Source organism: Tachypleus tridentatus, chromosome 2 (genome assembly GCF_004210375.1).
Source record: "Tachypleus tridentatus isolate NWPU-2018 chromosome 2, ASM421037v1, whole genome shotgun sequence".
NCBI classification, from domain to species: Eukaryota; Metazoa; Arthropoda; class Merostomata; order Xiphosura; family Limulidae; genus Tachypleus; species Tachypleus tridentatus.
The window spans coordinates 118,061,656-118,076,839 of record NC_134826.1 but is presented as its reverse complement, the minus strand read 5'-3'; the positions used below and the strand labels follow the sequence as shown (position 1 = coordinate 118,076,839).

Below are 15,184 nucleotides of genomic sequence, written 5' to 3'. Positions count from 1 at the left end.
TGCTTGCTCGTTAAAGATGGCAAAAACATGGAGCACCCAATGGAAACAGTTTTAGCTATGGCCAATGTTTAAATGCTTAATTTAGTTATTAATCTATAAATACATTGTACCTTTATCACTTTAGCCTAAAAGCTAAAGTGTTGATGTTGATATGCACCGAGATATCTCCTTCCAGACCTAACATGTTTAAATGTTCGACTAGCAACCTGCTGGACAAAGTTCGAATCCCGTCATCTTTACATTTTCAGCCATGGAGGCGTTACATTCTGACGATTTGTTTGTTTGTTTCTGAATTTCGCGCAAAGCTACACTAGGGCCGTAGGGGCGTTATAATGTGATAGTCAATCCCACTATTCGTTGGTAAAAGAGTAGCCCAAGAGTTGACGGTGGGTGGTGATGACTAGCTGCCTTCCCTCTAGTCTTACATTACCAAAAGGGCGAGCACATTTGGTGTGATGGGGATTCAAACCCGCGATCCTCAAATTACAAGTCTTACGCCTTAACCACCTGGCCATGCCGGGCCACAATCTGCCGGCAATTCCACATTTTCTTAGTAAAGAGTAATCCAAGAGTCGTTAGTGAGCAGTATTGACTGTCTACTTTTTCACTTGTCTATCACTTCTAAATAAGGGGTGGCTAGCGAAGATAGCCCTACTCTAGTTTTTCGCACAATTCAGTTTAATAAACAAACCTTTCTTATAAGTTATTTACATTAATTGTTACTGAACCTATACAAATATTTACCTTTTCTTTCTCTTCTACCGACCCTGTACACGACGGAAACATGGTAGCAATAGTATTTGGTTTATCCATGTTGAAGATTGGTACACCACCTTTCGGAGCTGACAGAGCACTTGAAGCTAACGGGTCCCAAAAAGAACTTTTTTTCGTTGACGTTGTCGATTCGTATTTCTTCACTTTAAACAACTTCGCATAACCTGGGGATTCTTCACTGAGAATTTCAGTATTAGATGTCTTTTCAATTTCTGTGGGTTGCTCAGAAATTATTCGAGACCTACCACTGTTTGTTGGAAAGTCAAATTCTTTACTAAATAATACTCCAGGCTTAATTTTACTTTGTACATCATCAAGTTGATGTAAGTCGTCATTTTTCACATATGAGTGTTCCTTCGTACTTTGTTTCCTTGTTTCGATATGGCCTTGCTTTTCGAATAGTGTTTCCGAGGTTTTCTTTACGTACTTTTTATCATCACATATCACTTCTTGATTAAAATCACGAATGACGCTGTCCTTCAGTCCGACAGAAGAAACGTCAGTCGTAGGGGGTTTACTTTCTGCTTTCTTTAATGAGGCATCTTGCTTCGAGTCTTTAATCGTTTCTGAGGCTAGAGGGATTTTTCTCTGGACTCCGTTCTGAACCGTAAAGTGTTGTTCCAACTGCACTGGTACTGAGACTGAAGCATGCCCGAAGTCACTGCTTTCTTTGATTATCTTAAAGTATGATATACAGAAATATTTGAATAACTGCATATACAAGATATTTGTATGTAATTACTTACTAATTTGAATAAAATGGAGAGTTATTATTAAATCAGATTATTACACAAATACTTCGATGTTATAAATTTGTCGGAAAAATAAGATTTCATTCAAAAAGTAGAAATTATTAAATATTAAATGTACCAAACATTAAAAACACACGAAAGAACGAAAATTATTGTTCAAAAACACGATCTTTTATGCTGTTTCTCGCGTTTTGTAAGATGAGTTTGCATTTTTGATAATAAAAAGAATATAGTTTTGACAATCATAGACTACCATTTTCTGTATTTTATATTTCAACCATGGGATCAAACAAAACTACAAATTACAAAAAGAAATACACAAAATAAACAGGGGTTTATGTAGTATTAAAATGAAACCACACATTTGTAATAAAAAACAAACGCCTCTTAAAAAAATTCTGTTGTGTATAAGGTGTCATGATCAACCGTCGTTTTGAGAAGGCATGAAGTCTTGTTCGATTATGATTGTCCCCCGCTAGTACAGCGGTATGTCTCCGGATTTATAAAGCTAAAATCAGGGGTTCGATTCCCCTCGCTGGGCTGAGCAGATAGCCCGATGTGGCTTTGCTAGAAGAAAAACACACACGATTACGATTATTTACCTTTTTATGAAACTGCCTACTGTATTCTTGTCTGGTTACTGTTTTGTGGCCAGGTGTCGATTCTATAACCATGTTACTTGGTGCGACATTGTCCTCCACTTGCTGCCTGTCAGAGGGGAAAAGAGAAAGAAAATAAAACTGCTATCATTTCCCAACTACTGATAGATAACTATAATTATATGTTACATTGATTTTCAGTAACTTATGTGTGTAAATTTTGGTATTTATCTATTTGTTTAGTCAGCGATACAATATACGAATGAAAGTTTAGAGATAATTTAAAATTATTTTTCATCTATTCCCAATTTAAGACGGCTTTACATAGATTATTGGGACATTGATTCCCGAAAGCTGCTAATATAAAGTATAAATAATTACTTGGATAGCAGTTTTATCATTACATTCTCGTAAACATATTACCTAATTTTACCTAACAGTATTTTGCGTTGGAGAGTAAAAACTTACATTTTTTTAAAGCTGCAGTAGCTAATGCACGATCCACGGGTTGAGCCTTTTGTTTCTGAATGCAAAATTTACAAAACAATGCTAAACATACCATTAATTCTAACTCGACCAAGAACTTATGGCTGTTATCACTGGGAAACGCAAACGTGTGGTAAACCTGTATAAATAGGAACTTGTACTAAGTCTTTCAAATAACTGAGATCTTGCCATCAATTCACAATAAAGTCTAAGTATAGATCTCAGGGCTTTTTTACCGTTTTGCTTGTCATTAGGTTTACACTGTACTATGCCCGAAATAGTTGTGAGCCCTATGGTACATTCAAGGTTAATAACGAAATACACAATAGTCATGACTAACGTATGAAGATTTGTCAAATATTGCGACTAAAACGAATAACTGTAATTTTGTTATGAAAATATTTCCACTTTGAAAAAATGAAAATATTACGAAAATATTTAACCCGTAATATCATGTTTTAGTCTAAGCACGTTAAATTTTAGATATTATAGCAGCTAAGAATTGAATATCACGTGAAAATTTTGGAAGTTATGTTTTTTTATGTCGCTACAAAATTTGGGGCTGTTAAAGGCGACACGATGACGACGTAATGTTACTTATAAGTTTTAATAACGGCATAAAACCAGAAAGTGGTTTAGAAGCATCCTTTGGTTCTCCATCAAGTATATTCTAAAATTATGCTTTTAAAACACGAACATTCGGAGTCACATAATAAAACTGAGCTTACGTACATAGAATCAAGAAATCCTTTATGATTAATTTTACAAACTTACACAAGAAATTATGCATTTACATTATCGTAGTGATATGCCTAATGAGTGTGAGTAAATAAAGCGTTAGGTATGCATTGCATCATTGAAACTCCACATGTAAATATAATTAACATCTTAAAGTGCCTGACTCTTGCGGTTTGATATCATTTAGGTATAGATATGTCGTATGTACATTTTGTAAATTCATTAAATCCAAACAAATCCAATTTATTTTTAGAAATCTCAACAGGTAAACTTACTCTTTTTTGAAGATAAGTCTATCTCTTAAAAGCTCTATGGTTTCACCAAGTTTGTTTGAATTTGATGTGTGTGGACCCTACGTATTTTATATTGTCATGAATAGTAGTTAATACTTACACAGTTTCAAGTCTCACAAAAATTAAAAGTTTCTTTAACTAAAAATTCGTTGGTCTTAAGATAAAAGCATATGCTAGAACATCTTCTAACTTAAAGTACGAATTTTGCTGAATTTCTTGGTATTGTTGTTATAGAGCAAAGCTGCACAATGGGTTGTCTGCAATGTGTCCACTGTATGGATCGAAACTTGAATTCTAGTGTTATAACCCCAAGTCTACTGCTAAATCGCCAAGGGCTTTGTTATTTATAAACAAGAGAAGCTGTTATGAATGTTGCCAACAAAAAAAAAATTTGCGTATATTGTATGGGCCAAATTCCTACAAATTGTAATATAAATATAGCTTTGTAGTTAGGGCGTTCAGCTCGTAGTTTGCGTGGCACAGATCGAAATCCATCACCGAAACTACTTGTTCCCTCAAGTATAATGCCCTTATAATGTAGCAGACAATCTCATGACTCGCTGGTACAGAGTTTCCCAAAACTGGTGATGGGTTGAGCTGACGACTTGCCTTTCCTTTAGTCTATCACTTCATAATTAAAGACAAATAAACCTCGTGTGATTTTGCTTGGAATTCAACAAAAGCATCAATCAAATATAAATATTACTAATAACTTCTCAACTCAAACCAGCCGTTTTTATATATAAACAATAATAGCCTTGAGCGAATGTTTCTTTATCTGATTTTCTCTGGTGGGAATAATATAAATAAACAGACTTGTCCAACTCATCTTTTCTTATCTCTTGGCCTACGTAAGTTTAGAATTAACAGTCATTTCTGAAAAAAAGCAAGAAACAGCGCATAAATAAATGTGTGTAGTTGTGCATTCTTAGTGAGAAGAATAAAGCTAAAAGTCCTTTAATCTCGTGTCATATTTTGTTCGTTGTATCGTTAAGCACAAAGCTATACAATGGGCTACTGTGCGTTGTCAACCACAGATATCGAAACCCAGTTTTTATGTGCGCAAAGATTCTTTGGTCTGACCATCTTAGCCATTTTCCGATGTTCAATATATTCTTATACCGATAGTTGATAAATAAGCGAAAATTAAATAACAGTAATAAAAGAATAATTTACTGAAATGTACTTAGTGATTTTTATATTTTTATTTTTAGACTTTTAAGAAATTTTAATAAAAGCAATTACAAGTCTTACGCAAGAACTTCTCTAGAGTATCTCAGGTAAAAGGTCTAAAGTTTATATACTGTTACACTAGGTTCTATTTATATCTTCACACAGAGATTAGCAGAACGCAATGTCTTTTCTGGCACGTTTCGAAGCTTTAACAAGTTATCTTCTTACGTGGATTCATGCCAGCAGTCATCTGGATGAGTTGTAGATTTTTCGTTAGTCCTAACTTGTTGTGTTGATCTCGAGAGCATAAATTGTTCTTTATTTCTTTAATAGCTTAACCTCCACTAAAGGTTCGGTCTTGTTTTTCTTGCCAATTGGCCAACATTCACGTTTTCACGATTTCTAGTACAATTTTTTTTTGATGTAGAAAATGTATATGTATTTCCTTTTTTTTTCTTGGCATCTACTCTTCTTGCGTTTTTGATTTTAAGAATTTTTCTTGGACCCTCTTTTGTTTGTTATAAAAATGCGGACCGAAAAGCGAAACAAGTAGCCTACCAAACTGAATCACCAGACAGGTCCTTTTGCATACCAAGGTAATGAAACGTCTTCTTTGGCGCGCCTAAGAAGTCGTCCTTTAACGTCACGAACGCAAATAAGTTAATTCTATTTCAATTTAAATACCCATTTCTATAAATATATTTGGACAACAAACGTCTTCCGAAATAGGTAAAATTTTCTTCAAACTCGGTAACTTTATTTACATATAATTATAAGCTAAGCCTTCACAGATCAAATGAGTGTTGGTAAAATATTTGAATGAAGCTCTTTATTTTAATTGACCCAATTAAAGCAAACAAACAATTATATTGGAATTATATTGTGTGAGAGAATTTATTTCTGTAGAATGTACTTGTTATATCTTACAGTCAAATAAGCTAACAAGCAAAATATGCTAGGAGCACTTTGTACCAACTGTTATTTATTTTTTTGCTTAACTGATAACTAATAAGGTACATGTTTATAGGTGCTTATCCAGATAAAGTAGTTGACAATTTGTGTATTTTTGTCTAAATTTTTGTGTTCATAACTACTTGTTTTTAATCACATAATATAACTTAGTTCCGAAATAAAATTTACATACGAATACCACACATAAAATAGTTTACGTAAGAAAAGGTTTAGTTGATAAAAATGCCTTATATTTACTTTTATTTACTGAAATGTTTTGAAACTTTTTTACTTGTTGCATTAGTCAAGGCTGTAATGAATACTTCAATATGCTCACATTCACATCCTTATTAATGGTTCGCCTTGCTAGTCAGTAAATGGCAGAGAAAATGCATTACAACTATTTCAATCATTGATGCTCCTTCTTAAAGAAAGTAGATTTTTTTTTCATGAAAAGTACTCTTAGATTCAATAATTTGCTAAACTGTTACGAATACTAAGACGTACGTTGTGAAAAATCTTCGCTCTAAAATATTTTGTACCAGTAATGAAAAACCCTGAATTTTTAGGAACCAAAATATCTATTGCATTTTGATCACTTTGACACATCAAAGCTTTAGCTATACTAGTTAATGGTACAGGAACTGTGTGAAAGACAATGTTAGAAAGTATTCCCTTCCTTTTATTCTTTATTCTTAACTCCCTAATTACCTTATCAGATGCTAAATGTATAAACTGCTTTGTAGTCTAGAAACTGATTTTGATCATAGATCATATTTATGATTAGATTAATACATGTTCTTTTTCCGCAAGTGAGTGATTGCATTATTGAATTACTCGAAAATACAATAAAAGTAAAATAAACATCATATCTAGGTTGATCATATGCAACATTTTAGTAACTGTTTCGTCTTATAATGTTTTCTTATAATATCATCAAAATACGAACGCAAGTGTTAAAGTGTTAATGAGGAAAAAATATGATAATTCATCATTCAATTTTCGTTAATATTAAAAAATAAATAAGTAATAAAACATTTTTAAGCACGTCTAGAATGATGTAGGGATGGCAGTGATAAAAAGAATGTAAACAAGAATATAGGGATGACACAGTTATACATAGATCATCCCTTCATGACTTTTAATATTAAGATTTAATGTTGCTCTGTAAAATGCACGAGTACAAAATAGTTACAAAGTCAGTCAATTCAACTGACCTCGTAATGAAAGTTTATAATAATCAAAACACGTATTGACTTAACTTAGCTTTTCTTGTACGCCAGTTCTAGGTTCTTACTTACGCTAGATTGATGCCTATTTTGACATGACCATGATATTACGATAAACAAACTGCATACCAACAGTCAAGAATATATAACTTCCAACTGCAATAATATTAAAGTCAAGTATGTATTTCGTAGTTTAACATTAAATTTTAATATTGAAAGTCATCTAAAGATGATCTTTATATAGCTGTATTATCCATATATTCTTATTTGTATTCTTTTTGGTACTATCATCCTTAATATCATTTTACATTTACAAAATATTTTTTATTATATGTGTTTTCTCCTGACTGAAAGTTAGCATATCTTATGAATGTATGTAATAAAACTTAATATTATGTGTATTGATTTTTAAACTCCTTCACTTCACACATAGTAGAGGGGTTGGTTATTTAAAGACACCGATTGTACGGTGTACAAAGTATTGAGTATTATACGCGTTACGATCAGCTAATATTCTTCTATTATTGGATGGTAATTCCTAATTCACCCTGTACTTAAGTTTTTAATGTAACATCAGATTTCTGTAAAAAAATTAATTTAAATTACTACTAGTTATTACGACTAATCGATGACATCTTGCAGTGCCCTGGATTTAGGTTTAAACTTTGCTACTAATAAAGTAGTTGTTGAATTATTTCCATTGAAACGAAGAAAGATGAGCAATTGGATGAGTTACTCACTTTCTAGTCTGGTATCTTAGCGATGGTTTCTTGCACTGTTTTTGGGTTTGTCGAGTAGAGAGGCAAATGCAAACGAGTAGCTATTATCTTTCAAAGTAAAATTCTTTGATGCCGTTGTTTTTTTCAGTATGCATATTTGTATTATGTGTATTGAATACCCTAACTATCCCTACATATAGATTCTACACACTCTGTAATAAAGACATTAAATAACAGTTCATGTTATACGCCATTAAGTTTTTCAGCTAAATTATAATACTTCCAATAATGCTTCGCTTACTGTTTTAATTTTTCAAACTTCAAAATGTTGTGTTTATTTGATTTGCAGTCTTGAAAAACGTGTGAAGGTGACTTTTTTGTGTTCTGTGAATCTGGTTTCCATTTTTATACTTGTTTCTCCAATATAGAAGTTATGACAGTTATCACATTGTATTTTATAAATAATGTTGGTGTGGTGTTTGTCAGTGTAGTTTTTACAAAGTATAGACCTTAGTTTTATGCCTGGTTTTTTGAATAAATTTATTGTTAACTGGAATGTCATATTTTGTTGCTAGTTTTTGCCAATTGTTGGTTATTTTTCTGCTGATGTCGGGAATATATGGTATGCAGCAGTATATGGTTTCGTGATTTTTTGATTCGTGAGATATATTTACTTTTGTTGGTTGATTTTGCTTTCTGTCTAGGTGTGTGCGTATAATGTTTTCTACGGTTTGTGGAGGAAACTTATTGAGATGTTGATGAAATATTGTTTTATTTTGTCTAATTCGTTGTTAATTTTATCTGGTGAGTATAGTTTTATGGTTGTGTTTATTTGGTTTCTTAGTATGTTGAGTTTTTGTTTTGTTTCGTGTGCTAAGTCACAAGGAATGTGTATGAGTGATTTTTCGGTGGATTTCTGTTTTAAATTGTGTATCGGTTCTTGTAATTTTGAGGTTAAGAAGTAATATTTGATTGCTTTCTTCCTGTTCACATGTGAAGTTAATTTTGGGATGTATAGAGTTAATGTGATTGAAAAAATTAAGTGTGTGTTATGTAGATGTGAATCCTGCAATCGTGTCGCCTACGTATCTGTACCAGTATAGTGGTGGATGTAATGCTGTGTTAATTGCTTGTGTTTCAACTTGTGTCATAAAAATATTGGCTAGAACTGGTGATACTGGGTTGCCCATGCTTAGGCCATTTGTTTGTATATAGTTGTGGTTGTTGAACATGAGGTTTGTCTTCGTCGTGGTGAATTCTATGAGGGTTTCTAATTGGTTGCTGGGAATGTCTATAGATGGGTTAGGGTCTCGGATATAGAGTTCTAAGGCTATCTTGCAGGCGTAAGCGGTTGGAACTTCTGAAAAGAGGGATATAACATCGAAACTGGCCATTAAGGCTTTGTGATTAAGTTGATTTAGATTAGACTTGAAATTAAAAGAGTCTTTGGATGAGCTGGCTGATGTTACATATTTGGAGAATGCCTATGCTATGTATTTACCAAGATTGTAATTAAACGATTCATGTGTGGAAATTATTGGTCGTAATGGACAATCTGGTTTATGAGATTTGGGGATACCGTATATTTATGGTGTGCGTGAGTGGGTTTTGCAAAGGTAGGAATAAAGTGTCAAATAAACACAACATAACCATAGAAAACACCCAAATACTAAATAAAGAAACAAACATAAACAACGCAAAATTAAAGAAGCCTTACTTATACAACAACTCAAGCTCAAAATACACTAATACAAAGGAACACCTTTATACCTATATTAAAATATATGTATTCAAACATCTAAGCATGCCCTCTACATTCCGACACTAAGTTACACAACCCCCTTCAAACATGCGGTCAACTATCGGTCAGTTACCTCTTTCTATCTGAACCTGACGATGACCGAAGAAGGTCGAAACGTTGTTCGCTCCTCTACATAAAAGTTTTCTCGACCCAAACGAGCCGTTTTTACATATATATATTTTTCTCTACAAGTGGGCTTTCTCGTCATCAGTGGCTATTATTGTTGTTGTTTTCTAATCGCAAAGCTGCACTGTGTTTCATCTACACTTTGTCCACTGAGGGTAAAATAACATCGAAGTTTTGCATTGTAAGTCAGTTGCAACTAAGTGCTGACACTAAGGACGACTTACGACTAAGGACTAATAGATTATAAAGAAATCACCTAGTCAACAGCAACATCGACAAGTCTTAAATTATTCTTATCTAATGAAATAGTGATATTTGATTGTCACTCTTATGGAGCACCCGCGGTTTTGCGGCAAAGGAACATTAACTGTAAATCTTCCTTTTACAGCCTGGGTATCTATGTTAACCACTAGGCTACTGCCGTTCAAAAATATAGTAAAGCATAACTCAGAAGCTTGTTTCTAATTTAAAAAATAAAGTTTTTTTTTATTTCGCACAAAGCTACACGACGGCTATCCGCGCTAGCCGTCCCTAATTTAGCAATGTAAGACATAGAGAGAAGGCAGCTAGTCATCACACCCATCGCCAACTCTTGGGCTACTCTTTAACCAACAAATAGTGAGATTGACCATTCAAACCGATACATTAATGCTCACTTTCAGTTAACTACGGCCTGGCATGGCCAGGTGTTTAAGGCGATCAACTCGTAATATGAGGGTCGCACTTCGAATCTCCGACATACCAAACATGCTCGTTCTTTCAGCCGTGGGAGCGTTATAATGTTACTGTCAATCCCACTATTTGATGATAAAAAAGTAGCCCAAAATGTGGTGATGACTAGCTGCTTTTCGTCTAGTCTCACACTGCTAAATTAGGAATGGCTGGCGCAGATAATTCTCGTATAACTTTGCTCGAAATTCAAAAAACAACCAACTAAACATTCAACTACAGCAGTGTTTGACGAGTTTCCTTTCGTACTTCTCTTAATCGTAAGGACACATGATCACTCGCTTTCTGTAGGTATAGTGTTTCCTGTATCATAAATGCGTCTCTTATTGAAGTAGTGAGCCTAAACTATGGGATGCTAATAAACAAAAATCCCACTTAAACATATTGTATAATAGAATAATACTTATCTCAAGGGAATCAACTAGCTTTTCTCGCAAATCTGTGTTTCTATTTTTTCCTCTTCTCTTTCGACAACACCAGACTAGTGATCCGATAAAAACTCGTATTTGTGTGTGGAATATTTAAAGTGACAATGAACTCTCTTTAATACATAAGACACTTGTAGTACTTTCATAGCTTGGTAAAACTAACAAGTATAGCTTTGTATTGTATTAAAAATTAACCACAATAACTCTAATTTAAATAAATAAGCAATATTTCATTAATATGCACAACAAAAGAAAAACCTGAGAAGTTCAATAACGAGAGTGTCTCTTTCATCGTCAATGACATCTGTAGCTTTGTCGAGGTCGATACTATCACATGACAGTCCATTAATGGTAAGTATGACATCTCCCTCAAATAGTGCCGTGTGTGCCTTGCTATTTCTTCGTATCTGTAGAAATACAGTTTTATATACAAAAATGAGTTATTCACTACACCACTTGTTTAATTAATGATAACATATCAGAGAGAATGAATATTTACTTAAGAGACACCTCACCTTCAGAAGGAGTGTACTGTGTTTCGCTATTAAACTTAAAGCTCTCAGTTTATTTGTTAAGTAATTTACTTTTGTTGTGAACTACATTATGAGTAGAATCTAGAAGTTCTATTTTACTTATTATTGTTAGGCCTCTTTGAAGTACTTTGCCTGGCATGGATTGTAGTTTCGGGTACGCAACTATCATTCTGCGGGTCGCGGGATCGAAACGTGTCACTTATCATATTCTCACTTTAAGCTATGGAGTTGTTTTAATGTGAGGTCAATCGAACCATTCTTTTCTAAAGAATAGCCTGAGAAGAGAGGGTGGGTGGTACCGACTAACTATATTTCTTCTATTTTATCACTTCCAAATTAGGGACAGCTAGCACAGATGACCCTTGAATAACTTTGTGCAAAATCCAACGAAACGAACACTGAAACACTTACGAAAACTGACAGTGATGCATGCAAGAACTGTATTTAATTAGCTATACAACTAGTAACAGTTCAAACTAAGTACATGTTCTTTGGCGGCTTAAGGAACTAGCAACAAAACACGATAGGTTTGTTTGTTTAAAGTTAACAACAAAGATAAATATTGGGCTATCTATGCGCTACCCATCATAGGCATCGGAACCCCGGTTTCTGGCGTTTAAGTCCGCAGACATGCAGCTGTGCCACTGGGGGCAGAAGAAACAACACCAATAATATGTGCTCGTTACAAATGGAAATTTGTAATTTCCTTATATTCAATCTAAACATTCTAAACTTATTAATATTGCAATCATATTTCATGGATATAAAACCTAGTATTTTTAAAAATATAACATAATTATGCACAGTCTATAGTTATGGAACACTCAAAAAGTTGTATTACACTTTTATAAACACATACAAAAATTCAAGATGGTTTTGTTCGTATTTTTATGCGATATTTATGCAAACTAAATAATGGCCTAATTTTTAACAGATAAAATAAAAACGAGGATAGCTCGTCAATAGCACCCATAGCCTACGCTCAGACAACTGTAAAGTGAATAACGGAATATGACGATCACTCTTATAACACACTACTTGTTTAATATTTTATAAGGCAATAGCTCAGTTAAAGTTGAATTTCAAGGTTTTATTTTTAATATGTTATGTACTTTCTTGTGTAACCAGCTATTACATGTTCCATTAAGAAGGAAGAAACGTTTGTTGATTTGTTGTTGAGATGTGCACATATAGATTTTAGATATATACGAATGTACCTGAAAGACCTATTTATTATTTAATAATGCCACTTAAAACAAGCTTAATATAATTTTAAATACATATATCTTTAGAATAAAAAAAATATTTATAAAAGTAACTACAGCCTGATGAAGGTTCATGGCAGCTTACATCGGACTTCATTTAATTTTGTATTGGTAATTCTTATTTACACAACATTACAATCTTGTACGTTTTTTAATCCTAAAACTGCCAATACCTTATCGATTTTTATTCACTGTTCAGAGCCTGAGGGGTGTGTTTGTTTTTTTCTTATAGGAAAGCCACATAAGGCTATCTGCTAAGCCCACCGAAGGGAATCGAACCGGCAAATTTAGAGTTGTAAATCCGTAGACTTACCGCTATACTAGCGGGGAGGCGCGTGAAGGGCCTTCATATGCATCATATTCAGTAATTACATTACAGCACTTGTTGTAACGAAATAATTAAACAACAAAGTAAAAATCACTCATTTTAACATTAAATACATAAGACATTCTAACCGCTGTTAGTACAATTAATACAATACTAATTTTTGTTTCAATATCTCTTTTGATTTACATATCAGTAAATATTCAGTAATAAACAAAGTAATGAATTCATAAGTAATTTGAAGCACAAATGGCGACAGTTTCTTGGTTTATCAGACTCTCAAATGACTATCAGATAAAATTACATAATCCATCTCTCCTTCTTTGAACACTAATTTATCAGAGTTAGTGTATCTTTTGACAATATGTAGCGTTTTAATTAAAAAATGTTTATTTTCTACCCATGCTTTAAATGTTTATAAGGGACAAAACCATAACATAAAAGGAAAACGATGGCTGTCTTATCCATAGAGGCCCGGCATGGCCAGGTGGTTAAGGCATTCGACTCGTAATTTGAGGGTCGCCGGTTTGAATCCTGTCGCACTAAACATACTCGCCTTTTCAGCCTTGGGGGCGTTATAATGTGATGGTCATTCCCACTCTTCGTTGGTAAAAGAGTAGCCCAAGAGTTGGCGGCGGGTGGTGATGACTAGCTGCCATCCTTTTAGTCTTACACTACCAAATTAGGGACGGCTAGCGCAGATAGCCTTCGTGCGAAATTCCAAAACAAATCAAAATCTATCCATCAAATTATACTAAACATTAAAATACTTAAAACCAACCCTTATCATACAAACTTTTCCTTAAATTACCTACATCTACTACATTTGAAAGCAACCCGTTCCAATGGCCAACAATTCTGTTAAAGAAATACAGTTGTCTGAGCTATAGATGACTTACCCTTTAAACATTTATATTTGTATATCCTAGTCCTATTATTGACACTACTAAGTTCAAATGAAAGATGATGATGCGTCAACACTATTAATCCCAGTAACAATTTTAATTATCTCAACCAAATCTTCTCTAACCTTTCTCTTTTCAAGAGAAAAATAATAAGTAAAAAATTCAGAGGTATTGACCTTTCCATCCCAGGTATTATTCCAGTAGCTTTTCTCTGAACGTGTTCTCACAATTAAGTATCTTTTCTAAGGTAAAGAGCCCACTACTTAAACCAGTAATCCAAATTTGTTCTAATTAATGACCTATGCAATGATATAATCTTTTTAGACTTGTATTCGATACACGTGTAGATATAACTTCACGCCGTATTTTTTTCTGCCACTAAGTAAACCATGAAAGACACACAGTTTCTTTTTTAAAGATAAAGCGAAATACGTTTCTGTTAATAACCTTAAGAAAGTTATTTCCATTTTTATGTCTGACCTTATACACACTTAGGGGTTCAGACGTTCCTGCTCCTCCTGTAAGTCGGAAACCCCACGGTCCACCACCAGTCAGATGTACGGTCAGATGCTTGCCTCTTCGTGTCATTTCGGTGGAAATATCTCGATTACGGATGAACCAAAGCGAAAGAAAATGCAATTAAATATAATTTGAATTTATTCTCAATATAACGCACAACAGTTTCGAGTTGGGTTATTTTTGATTAACTGTGCCAACAGCGCCTTGAGCCTATATGTTTATGGAAATATACCACTTGGAAGAAAAAGTATGGGCCGCGTGGTTCCACTAAATGATTGTAAAGCCAGTTCAGGATAGAAGGTTTAAAGCTATATCATTGAATTAAGTAGTACAAGCCAGGAAGTAAACTCATGGTCATGCATGAGAGTAAAGTTCCAGTGATGTGGTAGCATGCAATGTGACATAGCGCAGATTTTAGACGTTGCTAAATATAACTAACATTTCTAACTTGTATAACTCGCAAGGAATGTCGAGAGGAAAGAAATAGAACTGCTAAACTAAAACGGTGAGAAAAAATTTTGGTTTAAACTCCCACATTCACTTTGCTTGTACTGACGCCTAGTGGTAAGTCTTAAGATCTCCTAAATTAAAATACATCTGCTCGTATGATTTAAAGTATCTTATGGAATTATAATTAATAGGAAATGATGCCGTTATCGAAACTTAAAGTGAGAATACGAGTATACACATATATACATGTGTGTGTGATTTATTTCGTGGTAGCGTATTAATTTCGTTATAAAGAAATGGAAAAAAAAATTACATTTTTATTATATTATGACTAGCATACAAATAACAACGACAGTAATGTATTGGAGAAAATTGATTCACTCCTCTCA

The 15,184-nt window shown here is 33.6% G+C and overlaps 1 protein-coding gene across 3 annotated transcripts in view; it reads right to left on the bottom strand.

Annotated features, from left to right (window-relative positions):
• LOC143244925 (uncharacterized) overlaps nucleotides 1-14,895 on the bottom strand; it is a 36,852-nt gene extending 21,957 nt beyond the window's left edge. The window contains exons 1-4 of one of the 3 annotated variants that reach the window (XM_076490491.1): nucleotides 14,307-14,895; nucleotides 11,057-11,205; nucleotides 2,129-2,234; nucleotides 745-1,452 (exon numbers count right to left, since the gene is read on the bottom strand). In XM_076490491.1, coding sequence (XP_076346606.1) covers nucleotides 745-1,452; nucleotides 2,129-2,234; nucleotides 11,057-11,205; nucleotides 14,307-14,414 — 1,071 coding nt within the window. In that variant the 5' untranslated portion in view covers nucleotides 14,415-14,895. Of the gene's footprint in view, nucleotides 1-744; nucleotides 1,453-2,128; nucleotides 2,235-2,593; nucleotides 2,791-11,056; nucleotides 11,206-14,306 lie in introns of those variants that run through there. The other 2 variants (XM_076490492.1, XM_076490493.1) reach the window with 2 other exon arrangements.
• Nucleotides 14,896-15,184: the final 289 nt, after the last annotated feature.